The sequence below is a fragment of the Athene cunicularia genome, assembly GCF_003259725.1.
Source record: "Athene cunicularia isolate RWA chromosome 9 unlocalized genomic scaffold, athCun1 chr9_part1, whole genome shotgun sequence".
Taxonomy (NCBI): Eukaryota; Metazoa; Chordata; class Aves; order Strigiformes; family Strigidae; genus Athene; species Athene cunicularia.
In genome coordinates this window covers 14,546,720-14,559,768 of record NW_020799110.1, presented here as the reverse complement: position 1 = coordinate 14,559,768, position 13,049 = coordinate 14,546,720, and the positions used below count along the sequence as shown (strand labels likewise).

The 13,049-nt window shown below is 38.7% G+C and overlaps 1 protein-coding gene across 4 annotated transcripts; it reads left to right on the top strand.

The window, feature by feature from the left end:
• Nucleotides 1-57: 57 nt before the first annotated feature.
• Nucleotides 58-12,783, top strand: PPP1R2 (protein phosphatase 1 regulatory inhibitor subunit 2). 4 transcript variants are annotated; one of them, XM_026854523.1, is made up of 7 exons: nt 3,272-3,411; nt 4,490-4,597; nt 5,067-5,147; nt 5,451-5,554; nt 6,781-6,960; nt 9,923-9,973; nt 11,344-12,783. In XM_026854523.1, exons 1-6 carry the CDS (start codon nt 3,287-3,289, stop codon nt 9,925-9,927), a joined length of 603 nt encoding a protein of 200 aa, XP_026710324.1. In that variant the 5' UTR covers nt 3,272-3,286; the 3' UTR covers nt 9,928-9,973; nt 11,344-12,783. The 4 variants fall into 4 exon arrangements, with proteins under 4 accessions (XP_026710325.1, XP_026710324.1, XP_026710322.1 ...); XM_026854524.1 differs by lacking the exons at nt 3,272-3,411; nt 9,923-9,973; nt 11,344-12,783 and adding exons at nt 58-77; nt 8,214-9,903; XM_026854521.1 differs by lacking the exons at nt 9,923-9,973; nt 11,344-12,783 and adding an exon at nt 8,214-9,903.
• The last annotated feature ends 266 nt before the right edge of the window (nt 12,784-13,049 follow it).

Genomic DNA, 13,049 nt, shown 5'->3' with positions numbered 1-13,049 from the left:
GATCCCGGCGGAGCGGGGTCTGCCGGGCGGCGTCTCCCGCTGGTGGTTGCTGGGCTCTCGCGCTTCTGAGGGATGGGGTGAGGGGGGGTAGCGCTGGGTTGGTGGGTCCTTCCCGGGCGGTGGCGGCCCTGGAGCCGGTGGGCTCAGGCAGTGGCAGCACTGGGCTGAGGCTGGAGGAGCTCTTGGGGCAGGGTCTGTGTTGAGAAAGGGGATGCCGGGGCTCTGCGCCCGGGGGGAAGAGGTGCGGAGACCGGGGGAACTGTAGTCGTGACTCTTCCCGGGAGCGCAGCTGAAAGAGCTGGTGCGATTCTTTGCTGTCTGTGAAATATTAGCAGAAGCAGTATTGTCTTTACGTGTTCGTTCAGAGAGACCAACAGGAAGGTTTTACAGTTGCTATGAGGCTAGTTTGCAATTCGGGAAATACGCTTTGCCAGGGCAGATTTACTCTGAGTCTTCTCAAAGGTAGCTCATTCCTCTAACCAGAAGCGTGTTGCTGGGGAGGGGACCTTTCCTGGCTTGAAACATAAGTAGAATGTATTCTTGGTTGTGCAAGATTCATCTGTAAAGATCTTACACTTGAGAATATGCCTTGGCCATGTGGTTTGTGTTCTGAATGACAAGAAAATCTTGGTTTAATTGGAACATGCTGTTAGGCCAAATATGCAAGAAGTGGTCCTTAGCCAGCCAGCAGCTGTCCTTGACCAGTAAGAATTCTTACACTTTTTCTGATGTTGGCATCCACTCTGCGCTGTCTAAAGTTGTTGTGAAACTCCTATCACACTGTGTGACCAGGGTTTGACCTGAACTCTATAAAACTGCTTTTGATGGTTTTCTTCATTTAGGACTGCACTCAGTATTGCAAAGAGAGAAATAATGATAAAATAAAATGGACATGTAGGGGGATTTTTTTGTGTTATTGAATATTCCTTTCCTTTTTGTTTAGTTAAGTCGTGATTACAGTCTGAAGTCAGCAAGGTAAGAATTAGAAGCTTTCTGTATTGCCTGTGCTGGGTGCTCCTGCTTTCCAGGGAAGGATCTTTGTAACTGAAGGAATGAGATGACATTTTTGAAGGAGGTGAATGCAAGTAGCAATGAGCTATGCAAATGTTCTGATTTTTTTTTTTTCCTGTTATTGTTTTACTATAATGTAGCACAAGATGTTTACTACCACATCAGACATAAAGTAAAACTGGCTGTTGGTAGCTCAATTTTCTGCAGTCTCTTTTGTACCATCTTGAAGAATGATCAGAAAATAGAGTGCAAATTGATGAGCTGAGTATATGGTGTATTGGTTATAGTATTGAGTAATTTCTTGCAAAGCAGTTCAGTGGCCAGGAGTCCAGCTTCTGTTTCCTGTTTACCAATAAAGTCAATTAGATTAATTCTGAAATTGCCTTGCAAGTTAAAGGATATTGGCTAAACCTGGCAGGTGGCATTAGAAGATTTCCTGGAAAGATTAGTATAGGGTATTTAAAGTTAGTTTGTACGCAGGTATTATTTTTGGTCAGCAATGCTTCATTAAATCAGTGTTACTTCTGACTTAAGCAAAACAATTTTGTGCCTAAAAGGATGATAAATAGTACAGCTGTGATTTTCCTTGAAGATTAAAAACTAGAGTATCAGTTCAGGTATCTGTTTTATTTGTGCAGCTCTGCCAGCCTCTCTGCTTATCTCTAGTATTGAAATTCAGGTCTGAATACCTTTAAAAATATCTACAGATGAAAGAGCTCATTGTGTCAGCTGTCATCTTCTAAAGCACCATGTTCAGTAGAGTTCTCCTGTATTTGCATCGTTATTGACTTTGCAGTGTTGTTAGTGATGGTAAAATTCTCTGGAAAACTTCCTTAAGGAAAATCCGGTGGAAGAGGGAAACCTGTGAAATTGGGACACCACTGGAACTTTATCCTAACAGTCGAGATCATGGTTTAATTGTAGATCTGTTCTTGGCGTTCCTGGTGTACAGTACTTCTTGCCTTAAGGCTCTGGTAAGAGCCTGTGAGGGATCTGATGTTTTAGAAAGTAACTATGTAAGTGTGTGTGTGCAAGCACCTGTGTTGGAATGGGCAGGAGAAGAGCCTGCTGCGGTAGGAGGGAGGAAAGTGTGAGAGGGGTTGCTTTGAGTAATACTGCTCCAGAAACTTCTTGCCTGTCAAGGTGTGGTGTCAAAGTAAGTGATTATGTATATTTAAAGATGTGAGAGAATACAAATGAGCACTTTTGAAGTTTTTCAAACCTAATTTTCCTAAGGAAGATTAGATTTCCTATTTCTCTATCTGAAGGGGCGTCAGGATGGTCTGAAGCTCCATCATTAATGTTATGCTGCTCAGGCATGCCTGAGCATGCTAAATTGGAGACAGTCAAGGGAGGTGTGGGTTCTTAGAGCACTTAGTCACTCTCCTGTGACAGCTTTTTACATGGAGGGCTGCAGTCACATTTGTCTGTTTGCCACTAATGATAACTCTTTTCCTAGCTGAATTTTAAATTGTGCTTCAGGAGGTGTTCCACAGCCAAGACCTTTAGTGTTGGAATCTGAGTTTAAAGAAATGCTTGTGAAGAACAAAACCACTAAAAGCTTCCTCAGTCTTGTATTTATAAGTTACTGAATGGCTGGCTGCAGGCTGTCTAATTTCAGGAGCAGTGTATGCCAAAGATTCTTCTGAAGTTGTCAATATTATTATTAGGTATTGAGTTGTGAGCCCGAGCAATAAACCTTGATGTGCTCTGGGCAAGCACAGTGAACACAAAGAATGTGATGGGCGTTTCTCCCATCTGTCATATTTATTCTTCAGCGAGGTTCTGTCTCTTGACAGGGGTTGTGTACCACTGTCCTGCTGCTATGGCCAGTAAAAATTCTCACGCACTCACTACATAACCATATGATCATCTTATGGTTGTCATAGATGAACTTTAAGCAGGTGTTTAGCTGATGTTTAACTGGTGATTTTTTGACTCCTAAATAGATAGGTTGGAATAACTGACATTCCTAGACTAGAGCTCTTGCTTTGTCATCATGAAGCTCATGATTCTCCAGCCTGCCAGAGCAGGCAATCTGACTCACGTGTTGTCTGCTTAGGTTGCAATCCTTGTGTTGCAGTTCAAACAAAATGATTAAATAGATCCGAAGCCTCAAATGTGAGAGTTTGGCATTGGTTGCTATATGCTAAGGGGATTAAGCTCACTTAATTTTTATTTGTTTCTGGAGTATGTCTGTGGCGTGTAGGATTGAGCATCTGCTTATTTATACCTTCATTTTTTTCCCCATTGCATTATGCAGTGCTCTCTGTAAATGTGTGGATTGTGTTTGGAATTTTGTTTTACAGATAGCATTCTGCTCAAGAGCAGTTGTGTTACTGAGATTGAACATATTTTTCAAATTTGTTATAGGAATGGTCTGTGTTTAAATAAAAGTGGGTAAGTTAAAGTCTTCTAGCCAACTGTCCATGTCTGTTCTGTCCCATCCCTCTGCAAACCCCAAACAAAAAAACCAAAGCCCTGTAACATCTGCTTCTGTAAATAATGATTTGCAACAGAAAGATGTTAATGTGTAAGGTAATATTAAATAGTGGAGTTATTTTACTATTCTAATTTTTTTTTTTTTGGTTTAGTTTAAGACTGCCTGGTATGAAGCTTGCAATAACCTTTTTAGAGAAAATGTGGAACCTGGTAGTGTCTGTTGATTAAACCTTTCTGTGACTTTTAGATCAGTGGACGGGTGACTTCCTCTGGCCACATGGTGGTTGCTTTCTTTGTGGCTTACATATTTTGTTAGCCTGGATGGGCTTTTGTTTCTGCAAATGTACATAAAATGGTACATTCTCTGATTAACTGAGGAAACTATAAATAATGTAACATCACTGGTGCCTGTGTAAAATGTGAAACTCCCTCAGCTTAATTACAGAAGTGAATCATTCTGGTTTATTATTCCAATTTAAGATGATAAAAGCAGTATTAATAACCAGCTTGTTCAGTGCTGTTTATTTCACTGCAGGAAGTTATTTGTTGGTTGGTATTGTTTATGTAACAGTTTTGCTAATAACCATAGCGGGTCACCAAGCAGAGGTGAGGTGGAAGTTACTTGGTTTTGTTAAAGTGGTGGGGGTTGTAGTAAGAGGAAGAATGATTTTAAAGTAATCTGTAACAAGAGCAGATGGTTAATGGGACAGTGATTGAACAAGACTGGTAGTCTCTTGAGGGAAATACATGTATGTATAAGAATACATTAATGATCATGTTGTTTATTTATGAGTTTATTTAGCTATTGTGAATTGTTAGGGAAATTAAGTTGCACTGATAAATTTGTCATGACTTAAAGTATATATAGAACAGTATTTAATAGCCATACTTTGAACACGCATGTATGTCCTAACAATATACTTTGTGCTTAGTATGTAGTGGAGGTCAAAAGACATTCTAAACATTTGTTCTGTGGCCAAACAGAACTAACTGTGTTTAGAATATAAGAAAATTTAACTTTGTTTTCTTATTTCAGAAAAAAATCCCAGAAGTGGGATGAAATGAACATCATAGCTACATACCACCCAGCAGGCAAAGATTATGGCTTGATGAAAATAGATGAGCCAAGTACTCCTTATCACAGGTAGGCTTGCTAAACTGCTGTCCAAGTGATGCCAGGTGGCATAGTAGTTCTACAGAAAAATAGACTTTTTGGATGATGTAGTATTATTATAGCTGATTGCCTGACAGATTATGCAGGCCTGGGGGATATATGCTACTTACTCAGATTTACAAAGCTTCTAAATAAAGGCTTATAGCAATCAAGGAGAACTGTCAAAAAGGACAAAGTCAATTTTTATAAGGCTTATGTCTATCAGGCTTTAGGTTTTGAATGGAATAAATAAGTCTGACTTGTATTGATTTAAATTTTTTTTTTAGTTAACATCTGTGTACTATAAGACAGTTGTCATATCAATATTGAAGTTAGATTCGGAAAGTTTAAGTATTAAAGGAGCCTTTTAATTGAGTGTTATAGGGTTTTGACTGTGTTATCAAGCAAATTTTAAGCAGCAAATTATTGATAAAGACTACTTTTTTGTTTGCCCTTCCAGTATGGTAGGAGAAGATGATGAGGATGCAGTGAGCGATTCAGAATCAAATGAGCCCTTAAAAGCAGATGTGTTGAGTAAAAAGTAAGTATTATCTTAAAATTTAGTCAATTTTCTATGATGGTTTTCTCTTTCCCGGAGTAGTTTTTCTTTATGGAAAGGTGGTGTTTGTTTCTTCATAAGTCAAACTTTTGCTGTTTTCAAATTAAGTAGTTTTTGGTATTTGGTAGTGCCACTGGTACTTTAAACCTCTTGCAGGTTGTTAGCACGCATAAATACAGCAGAAATTATGAACAAAGCAGTTTGCATGAGTGTTCTGAAATTTCATGTATTTTAAACAGTGGAAGACTTGCTGTTTCAGCATTTTGTATTGCATTATTTATGTAGACTGGCAGCTGCAGCTGAAGGTAAAGGACCCAAGATTTTAGCAAAGCAAGAGGAAAGCAGTGAGGAGGAGGAAGAGGATGAGGAATTAACACCTGAAGAACGAGGTAGGTATGAGTTGTTTTCTTTGCTTGTTTTTCCTACAATTAGTTTCAGATTTTCAGTAAGAAATATTTGTGAAGAAAAAGTACTATCAGAAAATGTTGTGATTTTAAAATGGACATAAATAGTCTTTGAAGGGTAAGTAAAAGACTGGACAAATGAAGTCAAAGACTGGACAAATGGGCTGTTTGTTTCTAATCCAAACTGTTCAGGATCTATATATAAACAGGAATTTCTGTTACTGGTTGTCCCCTTGTATACAAGCTTAAGGTGTGGGAATTTATCTTAAAACTATTCTCAAATAAGGTCTTTGGTTTTGGGGTGAGGGAGTAATGCTTAATCTGAACATATTTCAGGTAGACTTAACAATTCAATGAATACTGCTGCAATTAAGATGCTGAGTGTTGCTTGCAAACATACAGATGATATTTCTGTTGTTGTTCAAAGCAGCTGGTAGATGGATCCATCAGGAAATCTACATTTGTTCTGAAGCAAACTGCATCTTCAGTAGAGATGTTATTTTGTGTTAGCTTGGGCCGGAACATTTTGAGTCAAACAATAACATTTCTAAGGTTTCAGGCTTGTGTTATCTAGCTGTTGTCTCCTATCTTTCCTGGCTCCAACTTTGAGTGTGTAACCTTACTATTCTAAAGGGGAAAAAAAACAGTGTTGGGGCTGCCAGTAAACAAAGTTTAATTATAACGTGTTACTGCTAGACCCACGAATGTTTAATATATGGAGCAAAGTTAGGCTTCAGGCCGTGGGGAAAGTGGAAAATATTTTCTTCTACATGTGGTAAATATATCTCTCATAACTGGCTTTTGGTAGCTAGCCAGGAGTCAAGTCAAACATCTGCAAAAGTTCATCTCCTATCCCACCAGAATATTTCAGTTTTTACTTAGAAACAAGGCTTGTGAAACTTTAGAGTTTCATATGCTGTTACTAGATCATCTCTTTGTTCAGACTTGTTCTTACTTTTCTTCCTTTCAAAAGCGCTTTAGCCATTCTAGTCCATTAATTACTAGCCTTTTTGTAAGTCAGACTCATTTAAAACTCCACTCCACTGCTTGAAGAAAATAATTTTAATTCAGTGATTGCTTGATTATGTAATCAATGTACTTTCAAGGTAGTAATAAATTTGACCTAGGAAATACTAGCGCCTCTCTGAAGAGGAAATAAGTTGATTTTTTTTAAAAGGGAAGAAATAAATATTTGCATTTTTTGTCCACAGAGAAAAAGAAACAGTTTGAAATGAAGAGAAAAATGCACTACAATGAAGGACGGAACATCAAACTGGCAAGACAGCTAATTGCAAAAGAACTGCATGGTGAAGAAGAGGATGATGATGAGGATGAAGAGATGCATGATGCTGCAGATGTAGAAACAATGAATACAGAATCTACTGAACATGGTGAGCTACTGATTAATTAAAAAAAGCATGTTTAAGACTGATGGTCCTTTGAGCTGTTGGGAAATGAATACACTCAAGTGTGAGAATGAATAGAAAGGGTACAGTATGTCTGTAACAGTGTGCAGTACTGCATGTTGGCTTGATAGGTAGAGTTGTAGCAGATAGGTACCAAAACCATCAGTATTTCTGATAGCAAATAGCATGTGGGCTTTTGTTGTGACATAACAGAAAATCAAACCCCTCTGCTTCATAGTATTTCCCCAGCATAACTGACTCTTGGTGGTAAAGTTGCCAGCATCCCTTTTAAAGGAACAGTTGTCTTGTACAGAACACTGGAAGCTGCAGCCACACAGGAGAGCCTGGCCTTATGTTGGGGTTCAGTTCTCATTCTGCTCCCAAACCAACCTGTAGCCAGCCATGGGAACCTAGCGTGAATGCTTCCTCCCTGTTGAGAGGAGTGTATCTGACTTCCTAAGGAAGAACTTCTGCCTCTTTTACTGTAATGTAGAACTGCTGTTAGGACTTGTCCTTAAGCAGTAATGTTTATTTCTATAGCAATGGGAAAAGGACCTCAGTGTTGCTTTTAGTGCAGCTACTGGAAGAAAGTCTGGGACTTTTACCTGGGAGCTGTTTCTGAAACTTGCTTCAGGGCTCTCTCTTGATAGGAAACTCATACAACTATAGAGGCTAACACTTTCTCTTTCATCCTAAAGCTTTTCTCTGGGTAAAAAGGGTAGAATGTATAATAAGTCTTTTGATTTTTTTGGTGGCCTTCTGGTGAATAATTACAGCTGTTCACTACCCACCTGTGTGTAACAGCACTTTGAACAAGTTTTTGGCATTAAAAAAAAATTAGATATCTGTTGTTCATGAGACTAGTGGCAATGAAGCCTGTAAGCCTCATTCATCTGTTGCCTGGCAAAGCTGTGAGATATTATTACAGTCTGCAGACTTGGGAAGATGCTGCATGGGTTTAACTTGGTTCACATTTGCTTCTCAAACCATGTGAACTAGAAATTCTAAAATTACTTTAAATTCCACACAATAAAAAGGTGACTTGCAAAGCTGTGTATTTTTTTAAGTTCTGTGGATTGCACATTTTAGTCCCATTATTTATTACAGGAGGACTAACTCCTTCGTAATTTCTCTAAAAGGGTCATTTGGTATGTGTCTGAGACCCATTAATGGATTGACTTATCCAGCAAATTAACGTATGCCTTATAATGGCTATTTACTAGACCTTCACTCTCCAGGGGAAAGGAGGGCTCCAATAGGCAACCTTATGACCTTTCTCCATGGCTTGAAGCTGCCATCTCTCTGCACTCTGCTGTAAAACAGAGGCAACTCCGCTCCCCAGCTGCATTCGCCAGTGGAAAGAAGGCACACCTTTGCAGCATTTTTCCATCTCTAGTGTTGAAGTCCATTCCACCTTGCCTCATAACCAGCTTCAGAGCCACAACTGGTAATTATCAATTTTAGACTGCTCATGGCCAATAGATTCCATAAACATAACTGCAAGTTTATCAACCCATCAACTAACTGGTTCACCTCCACACCATGACATACTGAAATACTTTCCGTTAACTTGATGTAGTTCTGACTTTTGTTTTGTATCATTCTGCTTAAACCTTGATGTTTCATTATCACTTAATTTCTCTATCAACTGTCATAGCTTTTGGTCTCTCTACTTGATCAGTTCTTCTGAAATTAAGTACTTGTCTCCCTTTTGTAGCAGCAGGTGGATTGAATGCCCTCAGACTGATCAAGTGTGATTCTTTGTGGCAGTGTTGGTCAAAGGATGATGGAATATGGACAAAACTATTAATAAACCTGTCTTCTGCCATTGTCCATGTCTTAAGGAATTCCTACAGTGAGATGATGAATGTTCAGCAACATAGCTGTGTTAAAGTAATGTCAAAGTTTTACTGAAGTAACTTTTTGAGATGACATCTCTTGATCACTCTCTCATCTGTATTTTGAGGGCACAGAAGAATCTCCTTATTCATAAATGTTAGTTAAACAGATATTAGGGCTACAGAATGTTTCTCAGCTCGTTTTAACACTCGCTACTCAAGTGTCTTCCTAGTCTGTGCTTTTGGTCCTATTAAGCAATTGGGTATTTAAAACAGTATTTCAGTTTGGTTGTTTCCTTCACAGAAGTGGATCAAAATACTATCAATATTCTTGTTAGTGAGATTTCCCTGTTAGGACTGTAAAACTGTGGAAAGATTTTTCATCTGGATAGCTTTCGAAGAGCTCTTCAACTTCAAATTATTGTGTTTTAGAGTGCTTTCTTAGAAAGCAAAAAAGAGGGGTTTCTTAGAGTATTGGGTGATGTAGGAGCTGATTTCTGTGATAGCTTATTTTGGCTTCACTCTGTTAAACTGACTTAAGAGCTCTGATGTTTGCTTTTAACTGCATAGGAAATAGCTGTCGTGCTCTGTTATATTGTAGCTACATTTTGATAATTTCTTCCATTCAACTTCAGTTCTTCCGAAGTAATAGAGTTCATCTGGTGATGTGGCTGCCACTCACCTACTATGTCTGAGACAGTACTTAAGTGAGAGCTGGCATGCAGCGTCTTTTTATTTCAGAGGAATAACATGACTTCTGTAGTACTGATCATCATTCCGGGTAAAGATGGCACATAAGAGGCATTTATTAGTGGTCCGTTGTGATTCTAGGGCTCCACTGGCTCCTGGGTTGTTTTTCAGGCAATTTGAGACCTTCTTACTTGTAATTTTTTTTGTCCTTCAAGGCTCTGTGATTATTTTTTTTCTTATCCAATGTTCCTTTCTACCCTCTAATCATGTCTGTTTTGTTTTTGAGCAAAACTAACAGTACTATTCTAATCTCTACGCTCACCTTTTGAAGAAGGGGCTAGTCTTAGGACAGGTTTTTAAGGCGGCTTCGGTCAGATACCACCAGGTCTGCTAATATAAGTTGCACTTCTTGGTTACAGACTGAGATTTCTTGCTGATTGAAGTGAAGATGGCCAGTCCAATCAGTAATGGTGAGAACTGTTTGTGTATTTTTGCCCCCGTCTTCATTGTGGGCTACCAAGTGTTTTAAATGAATGGGTCATTCCCTTCTTGCCTCAAATAGCTGTACCTTATTGCATGCGTATGGATTCTAGCAGCCAAGTGTTTTGGTGGAAAAGAAAGTTAAAGTTGTAATATTCTACATTAGGATTGCTTATTTCAGGTTCTCTGGAATTTCTCTGGTTACTCCCTATTTATGACTCCACAAATGACATAAATGCCAGCAAAAGTGACCTTTGTTCCTCTCCATAAGCATTTTTCCTTTAGAAATTCTCTTTGAAATCACTGAAGGCAAGATGTAGGTAGATTTTAAGCACAATGATTTCAGTGCAGACCTGTCTTTACTTCTGCTACACAAAAGTATCAGATACAAGGGTGTGATCTATAGCAGTTTAATTGACAAGCAGTAAAACTATTGTTCTCTCCTTATGGTTCATTTGGCATCCATTGCTGTCAGAACCCTGCTCAGAGGCTGCTCATCAGTTTAGCTGTCAGCTGACTGGGTGTGCCCTCCTGGCCTTTGGTAGACCCAGAATACACCATGTTTCCTTAGCCACGTTGAGTGTCACCCTAAGGATGACTTCAGTGAGAAGGCTGGGAGCATACACAAATTGGTTCTGCTTGTTAGCTATGTTGTTCACTTGTTAAACTGCACTTGTTACCAAGTCTAACTCCTGCCCAAGCCTAAGTGGCCTTTTTTAAAGATGATTATAATCTGGACGTGGTTTCCTTTGAACTTTGCTTTATGCCATTGAATTTTCAGGTGCATATACACACACACAAATATATATATATATATATACACACACACACACAGTGGGCTTCTTATATGAAAAGCATTACAGAGAAGGAGCTTTCTCTAATTTTTTACTGTTCTTTGGCTCAAAACCATGAGTTTAATGACTTCCTGAAAAACACAGCAGACTGCTCCTACATTTATAAGCTTGTTGGTTTAAAGTGTCTCATCTGGAGTTGAAATTTGACCCAAGAAGTAGTATGCTTGCTTGTGTTTCTTGTATGGAAATAGGAATCTTGTATGTTAGTTCTGCAAATTGAGCTCTCAACTCTTAGGTTAAATCCTCACAGTTCCGGGGGTGGTGAGCATTCAGTGCTTGGTAGGCTGAACAGTGGTGTTAGCCATTTCTTCAGAATGTGAGGGTGAAATAACTATTTCAGAAGTTTCTGCACTCTCAAACTAAAAGCTTGTATGTTGCTGAGATGGCTTGGCGAACATTACCTTTGGAGAAGCAAAGATGATTTCAGGAGGATACTTGTGTGTGTTTTGAAAATATTCAATGAGTGTGAAGAATTAAGAATATTTTTTGTAATCTTTCTCATGCAGCACACGCTACTCGTGACCAGCTGGGAAGTAGAGTACACCATATAGAAGAAATCTGTCCAGAACTGTAACTGCTTGTCAAAGACACAAATATAAACATCACTTCATGATTTTTGCAATTAAGGCTCTTAAATATTGAGAATCATATCAGTTACAATGTTGTATTGCCAAGAATGTTAATTTTAGACTTGTCCATTAGGCAGAAAAACCTGTCTAATTGATTATTCTTGTGCCTAGTATTTCATGGAGAATACTGCTTCATAATCTGTTCAACCAGAATGGCATTCCCTGTATGTGTAACGCTGATTATCTTGCGTAACGTACTGTTACTCTTCATGCTTTGAAATAGAAGCTTTTGGTTTTTTCACTATTTATTTGACAGTGTTCTAGGTGTGGTATCTCCTATGGAAAGGTTTGGGATTCAAGGGCCAAACGGTACGGCATATATCTGATTGACATGCAAGCTATTTATCAATGTATTAAGCAGTTTAAAAAGGGATTATTTAAGTCTTACAACTTTTTTGTAAAATGTTGACCCGTTAATCTAGATTTCAGTACATTATGACCTGTACTTTCACAGTCTTTACAAGAAGAACTGTCTTATTTTTTAAGAGTGGTGTTTGAAATCAGTTATTTCTAAGGCAGTACAAACACCTGGTGGAGGGAATGTTTTTACACTGGAAATGTGCTAACTTGAACTTTGCATTTAACTGTCATTATCTCATCTATTGGGACTGGATGTTTTGTGAAGCTCTCTTTGGCTTATCATGAGAACATAGAAGTTCCTTCCAACTTTTCTCTTAATCACATCCACTGTCACTCTTCTGGCTCTTGTCTCAAATTTGTGGTCCTTTCCAGTTGTGTGAAGAGTGCTTGTGCTACTAGCACCTGAGGAAAAACACTCAGCTATGCGCAAATCCCCATCAGGACTGTGAAGATGAGCTGAGTTTTAAGCTCTGGCTGTTCTTTATATAAGGTAACTGCTGATGATCTATTATTTGGGGTTGGTGGCCTGCATACTGAAAACCACTGGTCTAAATCTTCCTGTATCCATTGCAACTTACAGCAGCTGCTTTTGTAAAATGAAGGCTGTTTGGAAGAACAGAAGGGAAACTGCCTAATTCAAATACTTGTTTACAGCGTGGTTGTATAAGCCCCTGTAAAGAGGGATTCTGAACCTCCAAACTGCTGTAAACAACTTCCTGCTTGGTAGAATTTGACTGGTGAATGTTCCACTATTCAGAGTAGTTCCTGGGTTTTATTACACAAATGAAGTATACAGTTAAACTTTAGCTTGGTTATGGAATACAGTGTATATCTTAATTTTGATCTGAATTTGATATGTTGCAAAAATCCATATAGTTATGGATCTATTTTAAAATGTCTTTTTGTCCACTGTATATGTGAAGTTTGAATAAAGGAATGAAAGTTATTTTACAGTTATATGCATTCTCAAGTGTGAGCTTTCATGAAATCCAGAGAGACTGAGAGTGAAGAAGGGAATAGGATGCTGTCTGTGGAAAGATTTATACAGGAATAATTAATTAGAACTGATGCATAGCCAAAGATACCTGTTGAGTTGTGCTAACTGGATGTTGCAGTGTGCCTTTCCCAACTATCTCCTCTCCTTAGTAGGCAACTGGGTTGTCAGTTGTGGGATATTTACTCTTCTAAGAGCCTGAATCAAGATTAATAGCATCTTTTCACAA

Bases quoted from the DNA above. Each gene is read 5' to 3' on its own strand.
- PPP1R2 (XM_026854521.1), top strand. From the start codon at position 3,287: ATGTGTGGATTGTGTTTGGAATTTTGTTTTACAGATAGCATTCTGCTC. The intron at 5,555-6,780 runs GTAGGTATGAGT...TTTTGTCCACAG, and splicing joins ATTAACACCTGAAGAACGAG to AGAAAAAGAAACAGTTTGAA. The intron at 6,961-8,213 runs GTGAGCTACTGA...TTCACTCTCCAG, and splicing joins TACAGAATCTACTGAACATG to GGGAAAGGAGGGCTCCAATA.